Source organism: Sturnus vulgaris, chromosome 14 (assembly GCF_052056855.1).
Source record: "Sturnus vulgaris isolate bStuVul1 chromosome 14, bStuVul1.hap1, whole genome shotgun sequence".
Taxonomy (NCBI): domain Eukaryota; kingdom Metazoa; phylum Chordata; class Aves; order Passeriformes; family Sturnidae; genus Sturnus; species Sturnus vulgaris.
The window spans coordinates 13,132,126-13,156,290 of NC_142256.1; the positions used below are offsets into that span (position 1 = coordinate 13,132,126).

Consider the following 24,165-nt stretch of genomic DNA (forward strand, 5'->3'; position numbering starts at 1 on the left):
TGGAGATGTGAAAGGAAAGACTCAACGTGGCACTCGGTGCCCTGGTCTGGCTGACAGGGTGGTGTTGGGCCATCGGTTGGGCTCGATTACCTCAGAGGTCTTTTCCAGCCTGTTCGATTCCGTGATTTTGCCATCCTGCGGTTCCGTGAGGGCCGAGAGGCTCCGGCTCTCCCTTACCCCCTCAGCGCGGCCGCCAGGGGGCGCTGCAGCGCGCGGGGGAGCCCCTCCCCCCGGCCCTCTGTAGCGCCGCGCGGGCGGGGGCGGGGCCGGGCCGCTCTCGCGATACCCGCGCGGCGCCGCCCGGCCCGCGGTGCCCGGAGGTGGCGGCCCGGCCCGGCCATGGCGTCCGACAGCGACACCGAGGAGTTCTACGATGCGCCTGAGGACGTGCATCCCGCGGGCTCCCCCGCGCCGTGAGTTCGCCCGGCCCTGCCTTTCCTCCCTTCCTCCCTCTTTCTCTCAGCGCGGCCCCGCGGTCCCTGGGCAGCTCCCGGGGGTGTGGGGGGGAAGCGGGGCCAGAGCGGGGCCGTGGCCGCCTCGGAGAGCTCGGGGTCCGCTCGGAGCGCGGAGGGTGCGGGGAAGCGAGCGGGACTCGCTCGGCGCTCGGGGTGGTGCGGACAGCGGTGGCCGTGAGAGGATGAGCTCATACCTGCCTTGCTGAGGCGGGAGCGGGTGTAGTGCTGGGAGGAGACGTGCCGAGATGGCATCGGCATCGACAGAAGTAATCCCTGAAATGCGATAAAAGTAACAGATTTTCTGAGGAAGGAGGAGCGAGCGAGCTTCGTCAGCAACAGGCAGCTGTTGCTGCGTGAAGAACAACTTCTCGTGTGCTCTGTGCCCTGTTTTTAGTGGTGTCTTTAATACTTCTACTGTTTTTCATGGGGATTGGACTAGATTATCTCCAAAGGTCCCTTCCAACCCTAACAAATCTGTGATTCTGTGTTTCTTTGATGCTTCTTGCCTTTAGCCAGTTGGTTCCAGTAGTGAAAATGTACCAGCGTTTTGTGAAATAGATGCCAGTGCTGCTGCCTCAGAACTAACCTTGACACCGTGTTGTTGGTGTCAGCCAAATGTGCTCCCTCCTGTAAATTTCTCTTTCTGCTTGTGTGCTGGACAGGTTATGGCTTGTATCAGTTCTGTTTTTCGTATAGCCTGGACCAAACCTCTGCATTATTTTACTTGGTAGGATGAGGTTTCACATGGCTTGTTTGTAGAGTAATAGATATGGATTGTGGGATCCATGCATTTGAAGCTTTAATAATGGACTAAGGAGCTTGTTTTAAGCTGCAACTCAGTAGTCACTGGATGCCTACAAGAAAGACTAGATCTTTTCTCCTCACCTTTAGATCCTGTAAAATTTTTCTGAACTTAGCTACTTAGCTGTAGCCTGGTGAAAAGCACTTCTTAGCATACAGTTCTGCAAGATGTGATAAGCCAAATTCACATTACTGAAGTGAGGTTTTTCTCCAACTGCTTACCTTCTAGGATTAGTGATCAAACTCTTCTCTGCATTAACTCAAACATCTGAAAACTAGGAACAGCAAAAACTGTTCAATAAGTTAAAGCAGCTGGAACCTGTCAGGGTTGGGACAGGAGAGGGTGAAGGTGAGGGATTAGTGTGACTAGAGGCCACAGACAGGAAAGGGGAAGCAGAAGGTTTGGTAGAAGTGAGCTATTAAATCTGCCCAACTGCACATCCACCTTTTGTCTGATACACATAATGCCACGTGTCCTGGCTTTACAAGTTTACACCACCTGTATCTAAGCAGAACTTGATAATATGAAGTCACTCACTAGAAATTAAAGTGAAAGATGCTTTTGATTTCTCTAGTGCTCTTCCATAACCTGTGTCAATGCATCATTGACTCGAGTTAATAGAATTCTGTGAGCCTGAGTCAAGTCAGGAGGTGACGTCCATGAGCTCAGTTTGCAATACGGCTACTGGTCTGTAATTCAGTCTGTTGTTGAATCTATGGATTAATGGAATATGGACAGTATTATCTCAAAATAAGCTTTGAGAGTTCATAAGAGCTAATTTCACAAGTGCACTGGACACTTCTAGGAAGCAGGCTGGTATATTATTTTGCATGTGTAATGATGTTGAGTTGGGACCAAAAAAAAATCAAAACCTTCTTGTTGCAGGCAAGGCAACTGAAAACAAGTACATGTTGCCCTCTGCAGTTTCAGATATTTCCTCCTGTATTCAGTGTTCTGATGATCAGTAAAATCAGTTGGGAACCCTTTTTGGCAGCAATAGTTTGCAGCAAAGCAGTGTAGATATATTTGCCCTCACTAAAAATGTGAGGTTTGTAGCTTCCTCCCTCCCTGGCCTTTGTTGTATGTGGGGAAGTTTTAATAGCTGCTGATAGAGAAACTCTGAAAGTGCTGCCAAGTGTTCACGTCAGCTTGCTGACTTCTTTGCTGTTTATTTATTTTGTTATCTGGTCTATAAGAGTGGAGTTTTCAAGCTGAATGTAGACTCCCAATTTCCACTGTTAAGTCATTAAATTACTGATGCTTGAGTCCCTCTCAAGGAAAAACCATATCCTCATCCTTGAGTACATCTGTAACTGGTGCTTTTTAAGAACTAATTAACTAATTAGCAGAAATTGCAGAACCTGATGCAAAGTGTTTCTTTCAGATTAGAGTGGTCTGAGTTAGTGCTTCTGGGGTGATGAATTCTCTAAGGTGAGGTGTGTTTGGAGATGTTTTGAGACTACTGTGTCCCCTCTGGTGAGGCCTGTGTGCATCCCTTCTGCTCTAGACCTTGCCTTTACTTGTAATTCTGCTTTTGACAGGAAGTGTGGAGAGTATCCTTCTGTTGGATAACTAAGTCCACAGTAAAAAGGGAGAGGAGGTGTGACAGAAAATGTCCCTATTTAACCTCTGTCACTTGCTTTAAAAGCACTATAACCATAGAAGAATTTAGGAAATGTAGAGGCCTGAACAGTCCCATGCAGAAGGGTATCAGTTTTGAGAGAAGAAAAGTATGAAGTAAGGCACACTTGGTTAGATGCAGGCACGTAACAGACCCTCTATATTTTATTTATAGGAAAAGTGATCCACCCACTCTGAAATCAAGAACTGCCAAACCTAATAGTTTGAACTTCATATGCCTCACAGTGGGGGGGCAAGTTTGTTCCTCGTATGTTGTTACCCTAAAAACTGTTATGAGAAACGAAATGAAAGAGATGGTGTAGGTAATGAGAAATGTCCTCTGGTACTTTTGTTTAAATTCCTGACGTGTAACTTCAGTAGTCCTGTCTTTTAGAAGTTGCCTTGATGCTTTTCCTGAAGAATGTAGTGTTCCTCTGTGTAGGAAGACAGATAAGGTTCATTGACATGTGGGAGATGCTTAGTACAACTTTTGTGCACGCGAGTGTTTTAGCCAGTGTGTAAAACTGATCCTGGCAGCAAGTGTATGGAGTGTGAAGTGTTGGTCGTGTTCAGTGCTGCAGATGCATTTCTGCACCCAGAATCTGCTGATGCTTCCACACAGGAGCTTCCCCAGGGCAGCCCATGCACTGCAGTGACTCTCTGTAGGTGTGGGGGTGTGACTGCCGTGGGGAGCTGCAGCAGGAGTAATTACAGCTGCCACAGGTTACAGGGAGCATCGTGTGCAGGACAGCAGTGAGTGCAGTTCCTGGGCTGGCTGCTGAACCTGTGTGTTTTGTACAGGTCACAGCGGCTCTGTGTGCACCGCAAACCTTTTCCCATCTGCTTGCTAGCACACCTGTTGTATAACAATGCACATCCTCCCAGGAAGGCAGGCACTGTCGCTTTGGGATTTGCCCAAGGCCAGTATTCACATTGTTTTTTGTTTGAAGGGCTGAATGTTTTGTTTTCTGTCACAAAACTTAACAACAATATGTTGAATTTGTGAAGCCTGATCACTATCAGGATGAATTTGATAGTAGGATAAACAAATTTTTAAGAAGTTTCTTTGTGAGTTTATTTGGCTTTCAGATTAATCAGACATCTATTTGTGCAGGTGAAATGGGATATTTCTTTGAATTGTTAATTCAGTCTTTTAATCTTTGTAGATAACCTTGAAGCCTTCCTTTGTTAAACTAGTGTACAAGTGGTATCATGTAAGATAATTTAGAAGTTATGTGAAATGCAGTCTAGAAGATGTGTTGCTATCGGTTTATAAATCCCACTTTTTAGTAAATGTTCATACCAGATTAGTTTTTGCCTTATGTTTTCTGTGGCATATGTCAGTTTTCATGTGCTGCCTGGCCTTTCAAAGCCAAATCAATATTTGATCTTTGGGTTGATCGTGTGTAAATATTTTCAGACACTTTTGCCACTGTATACATATTTTTAAAAAATGCAAGGATTTCATACACTGCATCCAGGAAACTCATGGACTTAAACTAAAACTGGAGAACATGGAGAAGCCTGTAAGTTCAGGTGGTTGGGAAGACAAGACCATTCCAGAGTCATGTTGAGCTACAGAAGATTTCAGTTACCGAGCTGGCTGCCTTTGTGTAAACACAGTAGCACATAAGCAGTAACTGCTCGCGGCTCAGGGAGCCGTGGTGCTGACAGACACACAGCTCAAGTCCTCTCAGGCAAGCCACTGAACTTACCTGGCTGTATTACAGACTGATCTGAAAGTGACTTTTTGGCAAACACTTCTGGAAGTTTCATAGTATTTTAAAAGCATGTCAGTTCCTTGGTAAAGCTTCTCCTTAATTGTGTGTGTGGGTTATGTCAAGCTATCAGCACGATGTTGTGTTCTACACCTGCTAGTTCTGTAACCCTTATCACTCAAGCACCATTTTCCCAAGGTAGCTGAGTAGCCTGAGCGTGGAAAGTAACATCTGGTTTTGTTTGAGTGCAGATTTTCTGCAAAACTAATTAGCTGAAGAAGTCTGAAACAGTCGTGAACCTCCTATTTTGTGTAACCAGAGTAGGAATGAGTTGCCTGTACCAGAAAGCGAGGGGCTAATTAGTGGGAAGTGTCACAGTAGAAAACTGAAATATCGATTTGCAGTTGAAGGATTTGTCTTATTTAGGTTGTTGAGTCTAAGCAGTGTCTTGTATAATAGGACCCTGGCTGAAACCCAGGCATTAATATTGTAATTATAAATATGTTTCATTGTTAAAGTCATCTCATGGATTTAATGAACTGTGACACATTTCTGCCACTCCTAAGGAAATCCAAGAGTTGATAGTGGAACTGAAAATATTTCCAAGAGTTGATAGTGGAACTGAAAATATTTCAATAACCAGAAATCCCACACAGGCTGCAGCCTTTCCCAGTAATGTATTTTGTGAGGCAAAAAAATATTCTTGATTTTTTCTGGTCAAAATATTATTTTTTCTCCTTTTTTGCACATTGGGGTTAGAGCTTTCTAGGAGGATTATACTTCAAAACAATGTCACAGGTATTGTGTACCTGAAGTTAATATTTGGGCAGAAGCATCGCAGTCTAACATATTAAATTAACGGCAATGATAGAGTTTTTATGTTCCAATCCCCTGTACTTTCTCGTTTACTTAGCTCTGTTTATAAATGAGATCTTTGCTTTTTGTGATTAAATGCTTCCAAAGGGTAAAAAGGGAGCTGAAATTCTTTAAAACCAAATGGAAATAGTTGTGGGTTTTTTCAGGCGCTGTTGTTCCTTGAAACGATTTTGGAGGCAGGAGGGGCAAATGAGCCTGAGATGTCGATATTTGTCTGTATTGCTTGGTGCCAGGTGATACTTGGGGTTCAGATTGTATATCTGGGATGTGTGTGCAATCCAGGTGATTCATTTGGTACTAAGCTTATACAGAATTAGTCTGCAACTTTGTCTCTGTTTGTGACTGACAAACTGATAAAGTCATAGAACATTTCAGGGTGGAATAACTCTGGAAAAATCATCTAGTCCAACCTTTCCCTTATGTATCAGTAAGATTCTGTAGTCAGAGTAAGCAGTGTGACTCAGTATTTAAATATCTTCCAGAATTCTGAAAGTCTTTTAGAAGATGTAAGTTCAGGATATAATAAAAGCTGACCATCCACTAATTGAATTGACTTGACAAGAAGTAATTATTTGATTCCATTCCCCTAAGATAGCTAGCTCTTTCATGTAATTAGTGTTGGGAGAGGTGGTGTGTGAGTGGTTGCTAATGCAAAGTCACTGTTTGGCACCGAGTATTTTGGAAAGTAGTGCACAACGGTTCCTTCCTGTTACAATCTATTTTGTCTCTATTTATACCAAATGTCCTGATTAGAAACAAGATCTTAGTTTTGCTACAGAGTCTGAAGGGCAGAGTGGCTGTGATAGTGCCAACTCTTATGGATTAGGATTTGGGCACTTGATTTGGAGGGTACTGGAGTGTTTGTGCTTCAGCTTTCTAAGAGTTTTTGTTTCTTTAGTGTACACCCGATGCTTGGCATACACATGCTAATTTAAAATTATCTGTAATGCAAAATGTTTTTAGTTTTGTACTTGGAATAACATCTTTTTGTTAGAAAAGGGCCACAAAGGTGATTTCTAGAAGATTCTACTGACAAACTCTCATAGTTTGTAGAAGCTGTGGATCTGTGTGGGGCATAGAGTAGGGAACTTGTACAGAAGTGATGTGAAAAACATTCACTTTGCTCATCTAAATGATCAAGTATACAGTTCCTGCAAAGGAAGGCTGTGTTATAGACTGTTTAAAACAAAGCTTACTGTCTTTGAACTCTACCTAAGTCTGTCTTCTCTTTCTAACAGGTCACCAACAAAAGTTGAAACCCATGTAGTAAAGGTGAGTTTCTTCTTAGAATCAGTCAAGTGCTTGTTGATGAACACAGGGTTGAGTATTTGCACCTAATGTAGATGTGCTGCAGTAGTCCTGACATCTGCACACGGAGGAAATTACAGACTTTCCTTGCTGTAGGTAGCAAGTGTGCGTGTCTTGAAATTCCAGTTTTCCTTTTATTTAGGGTATGCTACAGTGTCTTGAAGCTCATTTTATTCTGACATGTGTATGTGCAATTTAATTAAGCTGTATGTGATTACTAAACTGTCCTCTTTCAACTGATTTGTGAGTAATAAGCAAGCTTCTGCAGCCACCTGGGTTTTGGTCCTGATTTAAGTGAAATAGTTGATTGTACTCTCTTTTTTGTCTCCAAAATAAGAAAAATCTTAATGTTTGTACTTCAGAAGCTCCCCTCTAGGTTATGTGAAGATAAAACACTATATTTAGCTTAATGAGACAGCATTGCCACTTCCCACGCAGGTAATTGGTATTCTGTGCATAGTGACAGCGGGGCTGAATCCAGCACACAGTGAATAGGTGAGGAGCTGGAACCTTGTGCAAATACCACTCATTTCCTGGTCTCACAGGGCCAAAGGTGGTGCTGTACAACACTTCTATCTAACAAAGGCTTGTAGTTTTGTCTGCAGTGTTGGGAAATCCTAGTGAAGCCAGTGTTTGAGCTGTCAGCAGTACTCTGCTCTGAATCAATAGTGTATTTTAACAGTGATACTTATCTTGCTATACCTCTTAGGGAACAGGGCCTTACTCCCCATTTTGTGTTCTGTTTAATGTCCCTTTAATAATTAAGTATTACATGTGTAAGCCTTTCAAGCAGTGTTGTTTTATCATTCTCACTAAACTTTATGCAATCAATGCACTTCAAAACTAACTTTAATCTCTTCATGAATTATTAGCTATGAAGTTCTCTATGTTGCTATTAGATTTTTAAAGTATCTTCCTAAATCACTTGTTCAAAGCTAAGTTTCTGAAAGTGGAAAAAGTAGTAGTTTCTCTGCTTGGTATCGTATCAGTTCAGTGAATGTGTGACTAATGATATAGTTTGTCTTGGAATGGGTAAGAAATATTTCCTAAGTCCAAAGTTTAATAGGTGTGTGAGTTTAATGTCAACAGAATTCGAAATTAATATAATGGGCTTCTGTAGGCACTGATTACACTTAAGTATTTAAGTCATCATACGTTTGAAGATAGGTTTTAGTAATAAAGCAAAGTAGAGCTTGCATTTAGATTAGAAACACTTTGTGGTAGGAGGGGGAGGGAGGGGAGAGGGAGGAAGAATTTTTCTATAATTGCAGCTGTCTTTGCACAATATGCCATTTCTGTAGATCAGAACTCTCCAAGATGGATGTCAGCAAGAGTTTGGGGCAGGAAGGGGTTTCAAACATAATATGTTAGGATGCTCTAGACGTTCTGTTTGATTGTCTGAGAGTCTAGACAAAATCTAAGGAGAAATTTCTTGCATGTCTGTACTAGACAGTTACTCTAAACAAAAAACCAGGAACAAATGATTGAAAAGACCCTGGTCTAGTTGGCTTTGCTTTGAGGACTAGTGGATCTGTGCAGATCCCTTCTAATGTCAAGGATTCCATCAGATTCCACTTTAGATATTGCTGATATATGTGCTTATGGACAATGTAGTGATGTGGTCTTTCATTGGACTAGATGGTCTTTAAAGGTTTTTTTTTCCTAACCCAAACTCTTTAGGATTCTAACAATTCATGTAGAAGGGAAGGTGTATGATAGAGTACTTACTAGTCCATATCACCTGAGGTTAAAGCAGTGTCCTGTGGTATAAACTACTTCTGGTTCTGAACCTAAAATATTGTAGGAATTGATTAAAATGTTTAGTCACAAATAGAAGATTTTCAGTTCATCTTATTTGGATTTTGGAAGGATCTGCATGAAGGTGACTGATGGCTAAAAGAGACAATGTGCATTAGGAATAATTGTAGAATGTAAGATTCCGTGTTAGAACCTCAGAAGCATATTTGTGACCATTTGATAGAACTGCCTGCCTTAACTTGGATATTTCTAAATAGTTTCTACTCTATGTTGCTATTATATAGTTCTTGCATCCTTTCCTAAAAGCCAATAAAAAATAGAAAATATTTTAATATGGAATTTCCTTGCTGCAGATTATTACATGTGTTTGTTTCTCTGAACTTCATGGTGCCTTCAGTTTGATTTTAGTTGTGGTTGCAGTCTCTTATCTAGAACTGTCTATTTTGTTGCATAGTGTGCAGCCTTTCTGTGCATGACTGTGAAGTACTACTCATGAGTAGTGAGCATTACTGTTTAAACATCTGACAGCAGTAATGTGTGAAAATGTGGCAGATTTCTTGTCCTTTATGCTATTTAATTTGTTGGAGCTGTATTTTTGTTAGATCATCTTACTGAAGAAGTTAATACCATAGTCTTATGACTTTTTCTTCTGTAGGATATGGACAATAAACTACACAAAACTGGAAATGAAACATTTGTACGAGAAATGAAACAAGATGATTCAAAAGAGGTTAGTTAAATATTGCTTTGAGCTTCCAGCATCACACTAAAAATATTAAATAATTTAATGATCAATATTCATCCTTAAACTATCATAGGTTAAAATTAGTTGTTAATGTTAGTAAGAATGTTCATCTAAAGGGGAAAAATCAAACCAAGTGTTCTAAGAACATACTTGGGATTCACCAGTTTTGAATTATTTGTGTAATGCACAGGATCATACTTAGTACATGAGAACTCTGAGGAGTGAACAGCTTTTGTTTCTTAACTTTCTCTCGAAGCATGTTAAAGAAGACTGGAAATTAGTCACTTTGTTTTCTCTTTTGAATGTGCCCATTTCTGCACCAAGGTTCTAGTCTTTTTAAACAAAATGCATTTTGTATATACTACAACTTTTCAGTGGAAGGGTTCTTGTGGGTGTTGTGCAGACTGACTGGTTTGTGTACCCAGGAAGTGCCTGCTGGTGACTGGTAAAATGGTTTTGTTTTGTTTCTCTAGATTATTGACAGTATTATAGAAGAAAGCCAGAAGGCCCAACAACTAGAGGATGATTCTTTAGCTTCTGGAGGAAATGAATTGACTGTTCCAACTTCAGATGCAAATGCTTGGATTTCTGGAGCAGGTATCATTAGTGATATCCCAGAAGTACTAGCTGCTAAAATACCATTACCAGAAGACACTAGAGAGCCAGAGGATCAGAGTGTGTGTAAAGATGCTGAATTGGAGTCTGGGAAGCTTTTGATTAGTTCTGACCAACAGGAATCTCATAAACTAACAGAAGTAACAAATGCAACTGACCATAAAATGGATGAAACTGAAGCACAAGGAGAAACATCAAAAAAAGAGGACATTATAGACAAGAAAGAGGCAAATACTTTCGATAAAGTGGCTTCAGATTTATCTACCAAAGACCTTTCTACAGCAGAAGAAATGCCCCCAGCAAAGCCACCAAGGCAGCTGACTGTAGAGCCTGACATAGTGGCGAGCACGAAGAAACCTGTCCCGGCCCGGCCCCCGCCTCCCACAAATGTTCCTCCCCCGAGACCACCTCCCCCTGCACGACCAGCTCCACCTCCCCGGAAGAAGAAGAGTGAACTGGATTTTGAAGTGCAAAAACCTGGTTTAGAAGGCAAGTATTCTATTTTAGATACAGGGTTACTATTGGTTGTTTTGAGTGAAGGATCATTCAGTCCTGTGATTTTAGTTTAGTTGATGGGTAAAAAGTCCTTCAACAATCTCAGCTTGTTACACTGAAGTAACACCCTTCTGCTTTAGAAGTGTTCCTCATTCACAGACTTTCTTGTAAAGTAAGACTTGCTACTAATATAGTTGTAGCTATAGCAAGGAGAAGTTGATTAATCAATACATAAGCTAAAAAACATTTACTTCAAATACAATGTGGTCTGTATTTGCATAGAAATGCAAGTCAACGTGTGGACTGAGCTCTTACGAAAATGAGTAGTCCTGGGTTACTGGGGAAATGACTATTAAAAAGAAGTTAATTACGCTTAAAAGGCCTAGGGTGTGAAATCATGCCTGAACCTCCAACTGTATACGAAATACATAATTGTAAGTTAGATTTGCTGGCAGTTGATCATTAAAAAAATGCCAAACTGGTCAGAAGGGGTGTTCAAGCCTGTAACTGATGTTAGGATTTGCCTATGGCAAGTGTTAAGCTCTTCTTTCTGATAAATCTCTTTTCAGTTTCTCGAGACAGCTTCACAGCCGGTGGTCTTTTAACGTCAAGTTCAGTGACAGAGGGTGTGCCCAAAGATTCTCAGCCTTCCTTGGATTTGGCCAGTGCAACTAGTGGAGATAAAATCGTCACTGCACAGGTATTGGGAAATGGTTGTAAATTTGATAACTAACATTTTCTATTGCTTCCGTGTTACAGTAGAGATAATGTAATCTATTTCTGCTCAATTTCAGGAAAATGGGAAAGCAGCTGATGGCCAAACAACAAATGAAGTACTTGGACCTCAAAGACCCAGGTCTAACTCTGGCAGAGAGCTCACAGATGAGGTATCAGTGGCTGTGGTCTGTACATGGTACACCTTTGTGCTTGCTTTCCCTGTCTGTTAAAAGAATTGTCCTAGTCACAGGTCACTCCTTGTTCTCTGAACTACTCCATGCTGACACCAGGAATGCAAATAGGAGTGAGGGCACAGCTGGCTTTGTCCACCTCAGAACTTTGTCATGCCTGAGTCATGTGTGGCATTAGCCTTTGGAAGTGTGAGCTGTAACAGACTTGAAATACCATCAAGTTTGGTAGCTATGCAAACAACTCGGAGGATTTTCATGGGAGGGAGCACCAGCAAACCTGGTATTTTGTCACGTGTCTAAAAGGAGAAAGAGTCAGCAATAGGAAAATTATCTTCCTCATACTAAGAAATTGTTTCTTCAGTTAATAATTCCACTTTATCCTGATTCTATTTGGCTTTTGTAAGTTTTCATTTGTGTTTATTACTGTATAGCTTTCTTTAACTGTTGCTGCAACTATGTAAGTGTTCATGAGATATTCCAAATAAACCTTTTCCTTTGTGGTACTAGTCAGTTCTGAATTCCTTTTCTCTCTATGTTAACTTGGCCTTTGGCTAAACCTAAGATACAGGAGCTGGAGTAGGAAAGGGGAAGACTGCAACATCTTTTAATTACATAATATGTTTGATATTAGTGTGAAAGGTGTCAGGCAGTGGTTGATGTCTGTATAGCTGCATTTCTGATTAATGAAATTGAATTTTGTGATATATAACTGTTCATCTTTATCTAGTGGTTGATAATGTTTGCACTAACACGCTAATTTAAACTTAGTCTTTGTAAAATAAATATACAGTGAGCTACAGAACTTCCCAGTAAGATAAGTAATTTGTAAGTTTTGATGATTTCTGTTTTGCTCCAGATTTTCAAGTCTAATCAAGTTCTCTTCATTTCACATGTTATTTTTTCCCATAGGAAATTCTGGCAAGTGTAATGATAAAAAACCTTGATACAGGTGAAGAAATACCTCTGAGTTTGGCAGAAGAAAAGTTGCCAACAGGCATTAATCCTCTGACTTTGCATATCATGAGGAGAACTAAAGAATACGTCAGGTATGAATCATGAGAGCTTTCAGCTCATGAGATGCTGTTGCTCTCACAGTTTTTGCATAAACGGAAGCTGCTCTGATGCAGGTAAAAAGAGCCCCAATCCATCTGTCTGACTAACCTGAGCTAATTACCAGTTCTCAGTGAACCAGGCTCCTTATTGATTTCTCTCAAGTTAACTAAAAGTTGCTGATATTGCTGAAACTTGACAAGCAAGTACATCTGAAAATCCACTGATTTCCGATTAGCCTTTGATGTATTAAATGCCATTTCTGTGCTGACATAAACACAGCTTACATTCAAGTACTGGATGTTGTTCATGCCACCACCTCCTGTAGCTTTTTCAGTGTTTCATAGGAGACTGTTCCTCTGAAGATCTGTTGTCATTAGTTCAACTGACTGCTTTGAGGTTTACCTGTTCTTAATAGAGCCTTAGATCCTTCTAATATGTAAAACGGAGTCTTTCTGCAATCTTTGATAGAAGAAGACACGTACTTAATGATCAGAAAATCGTGTCAGGGTAGATGTTCTTTTCAAAGGCCTATATTAATTTATACATCAGACAGTTTCTAGGTTTTTTTGCGTTGGTTTGTTATTGAAAAGCTCAATTCTCTAGAACTCTTTTGTGGAAAAACTTCTATTTCAGAATTAACAACTATTAATTTATTTGTTCTGTGGAAAGCAAGATATGAGAACAAAGTGGCATGTTACTAGTTCCTAATAATTTAATGTGTTTTGTCTGCTCTTAGCTTTCCAAGTGTCACTATAAGCTTAAGTTGGAAATGTGTGGCAAGGAATAGTGTATCTTTGGCACCTGCAGAGTGTATGTAGCTTTAATATCAAGATGCCTAAGGACTGAAAGACCTTATTAATCACTTTATTAAGTGATTGAAATAATGTCCATGTTTTTCCAATGTGTTACACAGAGGAATAAGGATGGATCCTAAAGTGCAGAGCCTATTTTACTAATGTTTCACTCAATTTAAATTCATTATGATATCCCATTAAACAGTCACTTCTGTATTTCCTAGTAATGATGCAGCACAGTCTGATGATGAAGACAAAATGCAGACACAGCAGACTGACACCGATGGAGGGAGGTTAAAACAGAAAACGTAAGATGCTGGTTTATGTTTTTTCCTCTTCCTAGAAAGAAAAAACAGATTTTATTTTTCTAAGCTGAAGCTTACCTTCTGACTATTGAACAATTTACCTTTTAAGTAATCACTTTACAAGTGATACCTGATTTTACATAAGCCTGTAGCTCTGTGGTTGAACTGAAGATTGCATGACTGCTGTTAAATTTACTGCTTATTTTAAGAAGCAGTAATGAGAAAAGATAAGATTGCATTTCAAATCGAAGTTATTGATTCATAGTAGCAAAAAAAAAAGAGAATTTTCCATTATTATGTCTTGAAAAACTACTCTTGCTTTTAAGGACTCAACTGAAAAAGTTCCTTGGCAAATCTGTAAAGAAAGCAAAGCACCTTGCTGAAGAATATGGTGAACGTGCTGTAAATAAGGTGAAGAGTGTTCGAGATGAAGGTAAGTGACATTCAATTTTTTTTTTTTTTAATAGGATAGTCAGTTTATCCTTGTGCTTTTAGGAATCAAAGCTGGCAGAGGAACATACACTGCTCCGTTCTTCCACTCTTCTACAGTTGGTGATGCAAATTTTTTAGAGTTGAACCTTGTAACTTAGGCATTTTGAGACGACCAGGTTACAAGCATAAATCCTTGTAAAGTAATTGTTGACAGACCTTTTTAACTAAACCAGCTTAATACTCTGATTCTTTGTTGTGCTGTTAGAAAGAGGTTTTGATATCAAAATGTCACAATATCGTATTTTTGGAACGTTATTCCAGCAAAGGATGAGGTAGGGATTATATTCATTACTTTAATAAATCAGATAGTTTTCTGGCAAGAAGTGCCACAATTAGAATTCTCATATAGCTTGAGCTCCTGTTAGATTTCCCAACTACGACTGAACTGTCTCCTACACAATTGCATCAGTGTATATTTCAGACAGGCTTCTAGTGCTGCAGCAAGCTGGTGTAACCACAGCCTGAGATAAGTGCCATGGAGCTGCTGCACTTCAGTGTCTTGGCTTGCCACTGGCTGTTGGCCACAGCTCTTTTGCAATTCCTATACTTCATAGGCAAATCACCAGGCCATTGCAGTGTACTCGGAGAAGAAACCAATAGACTCATTATCAGCACACATTAAACTGACAGAAATCGCTTAGTGCAGGATCTGCTGAATGCAAGACAGGTGCCAAGGAAGAGGCAGAACAAAAATTGATACAAGTTCTTATTTTCAGTGTTCAGTGTTTGGATTCACTGTAGCCTAAAATTAATGCGGATGTATTTTTAGGCTTTGATGCAATACTATTCTTATTTTCCTTTAAGATCTTAAAATTGCCTATAAAAATTGTCTAATTCAAGACTAATCTGCTACCAAAAAGCTTACTAACAGAATAAATGGGTGCTGCAATATGTAGTGCTGAATTTGTGTTCCTCTTAGTCTTTCACACAGATCAAGATGATCCCTCTTCCAGTGATGATGAAGGGATGCCCTATACAAGACCAGTTAAGTTCAAAGCAGCACATGGCTTCAAGGGACCTTATGATTTTGAACAAATTAAAGTTGTTCAGGATCTCAGTGGAGAGCATATGGTAGGTCTCAAATTCCTTCTGTGGTTTTCTGAATCTGTTCAGCCTGAGCTTCAACGTTTCATTTTCATCTACTTGCTGACCTCCAAAAATGATTGTCAGATTTATTCTCGGTGAAAAACTTAATTCTGGAAAATAATAAGACTGGCAAAAATATGAGAATTTTGCTAGTTTGATGAGATCTTCAGAGGGTGAAAAGCATGTAGACTCCCAGGCATCAGGGATTCTCCAGAGCTCTCCTTTGAAGAGTTATGGTATCAAATGGTATTTGGGTATTTTTAGTTCCTGCAGTTACAACTTCAGGCTGAAATGGACTATTTTCCACTACCAGAACTGAGCACAGAGCAGCAAGCTTGACCTGCTCAGCAGTAAATAAGTTAGTTTGTTAGACAGATGAACACAAGTATTGAACAGAAATACTTACAGGTTCTGGAGGCAAAAGTTGAGAGAGGTTAATAGAGTATGTAGATCAGAATAATAAGGAGGGTAGAAACCAGGATAGGATATTTGCAGAGATGCCTGTGGAGAATGAGGCAGAAAAACTACCTATTCATCACTGTTTGAAGTGTGCATGCTTCCCTATGGAGTCTGGAATACATTCTAGTATTCCTGATTTGCCAAACTTCTGCTGACAGCAGCTGTCTGACATTGGAAGCAATCCCTCATCTCTAAGTGTTGGGCTGAGAGTAATGATCTATTGCAGTCAGTGACCAGAGATTGGAAGCTTGTCATCCACAACCAAATTTTCCATTCCTGCTGGTAATCTCTGTTAGTTTCCATCATGCCAATATTTGACTTCTTAAACCTAGGAAATTCCTCCAAATTGGTGGAGCTTGTTGGAGTCAAATGCCTAGTAGCTCTTTGTTCAGTAGCAGGAGGAAATGGGATACTGCTTGTGTGGTTATGGTTTATTGACTAGTAACTCTTTGGACTTTGCAATGCAGAAAGAATTGTTATCATCAGAGGCTTTGCAAAGCCCTCATGCCAATTATGAATATAACAAATATATGTAGTACCCATTTTGGTTGCCAGTTGATATAACCAAGCACAGTTTCTACTTCAAAAAAAAAAGCATGCAAACCTCAAGTGCAGCTACAAGTACTTGTCGGTCCTAAAAACCAAACAGGAGGTTCTGGGTCCCTCAGACAGCTGTACAAATCTTACATGGAATTCTGTGGTAGTGCTGACCTGTATTTCCTCTCTTGCAGTCATCTGCCCTGTGGGCTTTTTCTTTCAAACTGTTTTTGCACATGTGTTGCACAATCCAGCAGTCTTAACAATTACTTATCAGTGTTTTGATCTGCAGTTTATTTTACTTGTGGTATCTTGTGTACGTCTAAATCATGTCAGTTGACGCAGAAAGTCTTTTTGGTATGCAGAAAAGCACTTTTTGTGACTTAAACAATCATCTCTTTATTTTGACAGGGTGCTGTTTGGACAATGAAATTTTCTCACTGTGGTCGATTACTGGCATCTGCAGGGCAGGACAACGTTGTAAGGATATGGGTTTTAAAGAATGCCTTTGACTATTTCAATAACATGCGAATGAAGTACAACACAGAAGGTATCTCTCCATGCATGCCTAGAGCTCTGAAACAGCAGAAAGGCTGTGTTTTTGGGAACTTGATGTTGAGCATGGTGTTTCTGTCTGTGTTCCAGGCCGTGTCTCCCCTTCTCCCTCTCAAGAGAGCCTGAATTCTTCCAAGTCTGATACCGATGCAGGGGTAAGTACACAAGGTATTGGGAGAGGAAGAGGTGGTCTGGTTTGTAATTCCAGATCTTCATTGTTGCTTTATCCAAACACACATTAAAGGAGTTCTTGGCTTGTGTCTTTTTGTCAAACTGTCATATCAATGAATGTCTTCAATCAAATATGCACAAGGGGTGCAAGCAAGGAAGCCCATCACTGAATTTGAAGCATTACAAAATCTGCATAGCTGTGCTGTCACCTCCTGCCAGAGGAGATTGCTGAGTGAATTGCTAAGGGGAAAAACACTACATCATTGAATTTCCTGTCTTAGTGCTTTATGTCTGACAATTACTTGTGGTTGATGTCTCACTTGATGCTTTTTCTGAGGAAGGCCAGAGTGAGCAATGGGATTCTCAGAAGCATAACGATACCTGACATATTTAAATTTTTCACATCCGCGTAGAAAAAAAATGGAACATGACTGAAGAAAAGTATTCAGACACTCTTGTAAAGTTTTCAGATACTGTAGTAAATTTTGCCATTAAAATTAATGTATTTAAGGTGTTTTTTTTTTCTATTTTTGGCTTCCAATAGTGTAAGAAACAGATGACAAAATTAGGGTTTAAGTGAAGATCTTGGCAGTAGCATTACTTGGCATGTGTTGTTTCGGCAGAGGGGGAAGCAGGGAGGCCAGCAATGTTCCTTAACTCATGTAAATGAGTGGGCTTGCTAAGCCACACACACCGGAGATGTTGAGTGGTTGGGTTTTTTTGGGGTTGGGTTGGTTTGTTTTTTCCTGCAGAGGTTTTGTATAGGAACTTCTAGGACTTTTTTTTTCATTATTATTTTACACTTGTTAATTCTGAACTAGTCTCTCACTAGGAAGTTGTCATTAATGATATGCACTTGAAACTTGGAAACCTGAACTCACAGCTTACATTCTGAAGTGGAACACATTTTTTAAGGTTGATATGCTTTGTTCCAAAAGCTTATCTTCAGGTGTTTGCTTAAGTTGCTGTCAAACTGATCGCACTGAATAAGAGCTGAAAAATGGAAAATTTAGAACTTCTTAATTTTGCAATTTCAGGTTGATGTTTCACAGCTCATTGTACTTGACATTTACTTCGGTTGTTTATTAGTGCAATATTGTCCTTATACTTTTTTAAGCAGTAAGTGCCTCATTGTTAATTTTTCCAGCTAATATTTGGTACTATTTCTATACATTTCTCTCATAGATTTGCAGTGGAGTTGATGAAGACCCAGATGATAAAAATGCCCCGTTTCGTCAACGACCATTTTGCAAATACAAAGGCCATACAGCAGATCTCCTTGATCTTTCCTGGTCTAAAGTAAGGCACCTTAATACAGGCTGCACAGTTCTTCTGTGTTCTCTTTGTTTTCTGTTGTCAGTTGCCACTGGAACCATACATTTAAACAATATGAAATGATCCTTGAAGTTAAAAGAAGTTTTGTAAAGGCAGCATTTATTCTAGTTGAAATAGTTGGAATAAAATGAGCTCGTGTAATTAAAAGTTGTCTTAAAAAAACCCAAGCCAGTAACAATTACAGTTGTGTATTCAATAGTGAAAGTAAATTATTTAGAGTGGGAGGATTTTCCATTGAGCTGTGTGGTTTCTGTTTTATGGTGTTACTACTTTTCTTGTCTTCAGTATGCTTCTCTTTTTGTGCAAAGTGTACACATTCTGAAGTTGCTGAATACGTACATCTACTTTGAAATCAGAGAATTATCTTGTTTCACATCAGAATTACTCAGATATTCTCCACGTGGAAATGCAGTTGTGCTTTTAGGAGCACAGTCTGGTTGAAGCATCTCAGGCATCTCTGAAGTCTGTCGTGCCATTTCTTCTCTGAATACTTTAACTACATTCCAAGTATTCATTTTCACTGAGATTCTTCTGGAAAATTTTCTGTGCCCAAGGATCAGTGTACAGCTCTTTAGGAAAGCACTGATCAGTAATAGTAATTTGGATAAACCTTTTTATCTGAAAAGATAAAATGTTGAATTTCATGGCAGCATAGAAGTTGGTAAGGCTCTACCAGTCCAATTCTGTATTTCCAGTTACTTTTGTGTCTGTTAATAACTGTGGAATGCTCTTGTTTCACAGAATTACTTCTTGCTTTCTTCTTCTATGGATAAAACTGTCAGATTATGGCACATATCAAGAAGAGAATGTCTTTGCTGTTTCCAGCATATAGACTTTGTCACTGCTATAGCTTTCCATCCAAGGGTAAGTGTAACTGCCCTCTTAGTTCTAGAGAGGTAGAATTTAAAATGATAATGCTTTTTTTTTCTTTAATTAAAAAAAAAAATTGAATAATAGTTTGTGCACTTGAAAAATATGCCTCCTGGATGATAAGAAAATCATAATGAGATTGAACAGATTGTCCAGAGACCACAGAGTCTTTGAGAATTTTTAAAACTTGACAGAATATAACCCAGTACAGCCTGATTGAACTTTTGGAACTGTCCTCGCTACAAGTGGGGGAGGTGGATCATAGACCTCCAGAAAGTACTTTCAATATATTTTTTATAATTTTTTTTAAATACTGCAATCAAGCTTCTTAATAAAACTCAAGTGGAAGAATGGTGTTTGCCAGTGTTCCCTAAACATACAGAACTAGTAGATGTATTGGAAACTGTGAAAGGAGCTTTCAGCTCCTGGCAGGGTGAGTGTTGAGAGGGTAGAACTTGGCTAGCAGTGAGCAATTTTCTAACCTGAGGTATAATTAACTGCATGTATGTTATCTTGTTGATAACCTGTAAGAATTTGAATTCCAGTTGCCACAAGTTTCTTGTAAACATTATAATCAGCTCATCTGAGGGTTCTTATCTGAGAAATTGTGTAGAGGGGCTGTTTGAAAATGGGATGGGAAGGTTTTAAGGGAGGCAGAGACATACTCGTAGCACAAGTGAAGATTAAAACTTGTGTGTGTTCTCAGGATGACAGGTACTTCTTAAGTGGTTCATTGGATGGAAAACTCCGACTCTGGAACATTCCTGACAAAAAAGTGGCATTATGGAATGAAGTAGATGGACAGACAAAATTGATTACAGCTGCCAACTTCTGTCAGAATGGCAAATATGCAGTCATAGGCACCTACGATGGAAGATGCATCTTTTATGACACAGAGGTAAAGACTTTGAGACTGTGGATTTTTTTTATGTTAAGTAACAAACAGATTTAGAAGTCGTGGTTATTTAAATACCAAGAAAAACCCGTTAGAGCTTGAAGCAAACTGAAGTTTTTGCACAATTGTTTTTAACTGGGACACGTTTTGTTATCTTTTCAGCACTTGAAGTATCACACACAAATACATGTGCGTTCTACCAGAGGTCGAAATAGAGTTGGAAGAAAAATTACTGGCATTGAACCTTTGCCAGGAGAGAATAAGGTACTGTCTTTCAGTGCAGCTTTGGCCCAGTACTGAATTCTGATATTTATATCTAATGCTTAGTACGTTTGTACCAAATCTTTTAACACTACTAAAATGAACCTTACTCTTTGCTGATTTAGGCTAATACAACACTAAGTAGTAGTAAAATAGAGTATATATTCTTTTAATGACATTATGCTCTGATTAATGTGCAGGTGAAAAAATCGTTACAGAGGACTAATTGTTTCCACTCTTAAATTTATTTATTTCTTTTCTAGATACTAGTGACATCAAATGATTCCAGAATCAGGTTGTATGATCTAAGAGATCTGTCTCTATCTATGAAGTACAAAGGTTATGTCAACAGCAGCAGCCAAATCAAAGCCAGCTTTAGGTAAGTATTGTAACAGTGGAGTTGCTGGATTTGGGAAATGCTGTAGCTGAAGTACAGAGGCTTTTGTTTAAATAATCTACATTGGCATGAAACTGAGCCTCTGAAATGTCATTTGGCTCAGAATGCAAAGGTAAAAAAACTGCTCAAGAGTGAAGAGCTGGGAGCTTCTGTAGATGAATGAATGCAGTTGCATCCTGTGGACAGTTTGATGTGTGTCCATTACTGTTGCTGTGAGTGCAGGAACTGTGCTAGAACTGAGTTTGGAAATGACTTTGGGAGATGATCTTGCTCAGTCCCCCTACTCCAGATAAATTTCCCAGATTAAATAATTTGTACTTACTGGGCTGTAGCCCAGTTAGTGTCAGAGTTTAGAGATGCAGAGTTACTGTAATGCATGCTTGAACAGCTAAGAAAAGTAATGTTTTTCCTTCTTTGAATCTTTAGCCATGACTTTACCTACATTGTAAGTGGTTCAGAAGACAAATATGTCTACATTTGGAGTACATACCATGACCTGAGCAAGTTTACATCTGTAAGAAGAGACCGAAATGACTTCTGGGAAGGCATTAAAGGTAAAAACCAGCTTTTGATCTTTGTTTTATCAAAGCTCATATGATTTGAAAATTGAAATATTTTATTTGCTATGCAGTTCGTTTGAACAAATTCTTAGCAGCATGCATGGTAATTGGTGGCCTATCAGGAATCCTTGTTCACAGGAGACTCTCTTTGGGAGGGCAAGAGACAGAGTAGCTTAGAGTTTGTCCAGCTTCAATAAGAGATTTGGAATGAATGTAATGTTTTCTTTAATGATTGTAGAAATCAAAATAATTATCAACCCATAATCCTTTATGGAAAAGTGACTTTGAAAACAAATGCAAGCTTTTTCTTTCATAGTAGGCTAAAAGCAAAAACGGGTAGGGAAAAAGCAGCTCTTTTATCTGCTCCATATACACAGCTTTTGGGAAATGTGGGCCATGTTTATATCAAATGTTTTTTGGACCTCTTGCCAGTTAGTTTGGGGCACTTAGAGCATCTTCTGAAATCCCTAAGAATATAGAACAATGACAGTTGTTCCTTGAATTCTGAGTTTACCTGATGGCACTAGCACTGAGATTCTTGTATATTTACTAGAATTTATGCCTGCTATTCTTGTAAAATTAACAAATTATTGAAACAAGATAATCAAAATTGGATTGTCTTTCTGAAGCACACAATGCAGTCGTCACCTCTGCGATCTTTGCTCCAAATCCTGGGTTGATGGTGTCACTGGAAACTTCTGAAAAGCAAGAAGCTGAAAGTAAGGGAGAAGATTGTGAGATATCAGACACCATACCCTCTGGTAGGTGTTTTAAGATGAACTCTGCTTGGTACCATGGTATGAGCAGGAAAATATTATGAAGACTTTGGATCTGGGTGGGAATTTCTTGAGAAGAAAAGTCTTTGCAGTGGCATGGGTATGTATTCCAATTTAGCATTCCACCTTCAACATTTTGGCAGCTGTTGCATTCTTAAAAGCTGAGGATGTGAGATGAGGGGTACAGCTGCCATCCTAAGTAGTTAAGGATTATTCCTTTTACATTAGAGCTGTTAGATGATAGAGGTGCACCAACCATTAATGAAAAGGTTTCTTTCCTAGAAATGCAGATTTTCTTGAAGTGTTGGCTAGAAATCAGGAATATGATAAAGGAAGGAGAGTATCACAGTGATGTCATATATTTAAATGAGAGTGTGATTTATATATATATATTTTTTTTTTTAAATGAACTAACCATTTATTCTCTTTCCTGTTAAGGAGCTCTGAAGACAGATCACACAGAAGTGCTTTTATCAGCTGACTTTACTGGAGCAATTAAAGTCTTCATTAACAAAAAGAAATATGTATCTTAGTTGGTTTGTAACTGACAGCATAAAGCTATGGTACTGTGGGATTAAAATTCCATAAATAATGCAGGCAGAAGCAAAGTATCTAATATAATAATGTTACAGGCTGATTTATTTTTAAATCTTTATTTTAAGGCTACTCAAATATTGGATCATTGGAAAGCAGTGTGCCTATTAACACCTGGGCTTGTAGGATAGAAAGGAATGTGTAAGAATAATCCTGCCAAACATTAGACTCTAAACTTTCTCCAAACAGCTGTTTTGCAATGTCATTGTCAACTTGCACAGGTTTCTGCACAAAACCGTGTTTGCACATGTGTGTGCCTTTTGGATATATGCACGAATTGGAACCTGTATCAAAAGCATTTTAGTGGTGCTTGTGGCCACTAGATGTCAGGAGTTGAGGTGGGGGGAAGACTGGAAAAATGCTGAATTATGTAGTCTGATCTTTGCACAAAATTCCATTTGAGAAAGATCTTGAATTTGTAGTAGCTAATATTCAGAGTTTTATGTTATGCAAGTTTTTGATGGGTCAGCAACCATGTGTAAATGTTTTTATAAATTTCTCAACTTCAGGACGTGAAAATTCTTTTGTTGTCTTTTAATTGTTGTGGACTTTAGATTCCTTTCTTATATATAATTTTTTGCACACTGGAGCACAATACTTGTGTAAAGAATTCTCTCATTCCGTGTTCACGGGCACCAGGATATATTCACCTTCCAGATAAAATTAAGCTGCATTAGAAAGTTCTTATATTTTACAACTATGTAAAATAAACTGTTTACATTTTTTAAGCATTGTAGCTTAAAGTTTTAAGTTCTTCTTGTTTGTTTAGTGCCACTGAATTTTGAAAGTCTTTGTAAATATTCATATAAAACACCTATGAAGTAACATTCTGGGCATCTCAACCCATGAAATGTTATTGATGGTCAAATGTTTCAGAGAACAAATGTGTCATTAAACTTGGTCACACACTTGGAAATTGTTGCTTCTTTTCCATTTTGATTTGTTCATTTACCTTTTGTCTAAAGTAGTTTTGACCTGTTTCTGCCGTCATTGGTCGTGCAAGCATTTGTTACCTTCTGAGTTCTACTTTTCTGATCTTGTCACACCTTTCTTTCTGAAAGAATGGGGAATGGAGTACTGCAACTGGATATTAAGCAGAATTAAGAATAATTATGTGACGGTTTAGCATGAGGAGGATGCTTCAAAAGTGTGCACAGAATCTTCTCCTTCCCATTAGTGGAAGAATGAAGAGGTGGAAAGCAGGAAGTGAGTATCACTCCCCTTTTAATTCTTTTTTACTCAGGTGAATTTGACTATGACTTTGTATAGAACTGTCTTGGACAAGAAAGGCAGTTGCAAGGGGTTTATTATCAGTCAAAATAGAGACAAGAATGGTACACACATGATATAAAATTATCTTCAGTGAACACAGTTGGCTAAGTTTGGCTCAGAATTGAAAATACCTGCATGGATGAAACAAGCTAAACCCTCTCAAGGATCTTTTGTTACTTCGAGCTCCACACTGAACTGACAGAAATGAGGAGATGGCACAAGAAGACATTTGGTTTGTGACTCCAAAAATCAGTTTCTATAATATATGCAATATCTGTGTAGAAGACTGACTGAGATTTCTGTGAGCTGTTCCCAGACACTTCTAGGGTTTGTTATAGATGTTCTATGTATTTATTGACTCATACAAGTTAAGAAGCTGCTTTGTGCAGTACAAATGCCATCACTCTGCTTACAGGTACTGTAATTCCAGAGTTTTGGCACATTGTGACCTTC

General features: G+C 39.1%; 1 protein-coding gene across 1 annotated transcript; it reads left to right on the top strand.

Annotated features, from left to right (window-relative positions):
• Positions 1-279: 279 nt before the first annotated feature.
• Positions 280-23,356, top strand: WDR44 (WD repeat domain 44). The gene is made up of 20 exons (XM_014887139.2): positions 280-413; positions 6,710-6,743; positions 9,193-9,267; positions 9,756-10,386; positions 10,962-11,092; positions 11,187-11,279; positions 12,210-12,346; positions 13,372-13,455; positions 13,779-13,885; positions 14,864-15,015; positions 16,438-16,576; positions 16,672-16,736; positions 17,938-18,051; positions 18,829-18,951; positions 19,664-19,855; positions 20,015-20,116; positions 20,377-20,492; positions 20,937-21,064; positions 21,700-21,831; positions 22,285-23,356. Exons 1-20 carry the CDS (start codon positions 340-342, stop codon positions 22,377-22,379), a joined length of 2,724 nt encoding a protein of 907 aa, XP_014742625.2. The 5' UTR covers positions 280-339; the 3' UTR covers positions 22,380-23,356.
• Positions 23,357-24,165: the final 809 nt, after the last annotated feature.

Coding starts and splice junctions, on each gene's coding strand:
- WDR44 (XM_014887139.2), top strand. CDS start 340: ATGGCGTCCGACAGCGACACCGAGGAGTTCTACGATGCGCCTGAGGAC. Junction 11,093..11,186: donor ATAAAATCGTCACTGCACAG/GTATTGGGAAAT, acceptor GCTCAATTTCAG/GAAAATGGGAAAGCAGCTGA. Junction 21,065..21,699: donor CTTCTGGGAAGGCATTAAAG/GTAAAAACCAGC, acceptor GTCTTTCTGAAG/CACACAATGCAGTCGTCACC.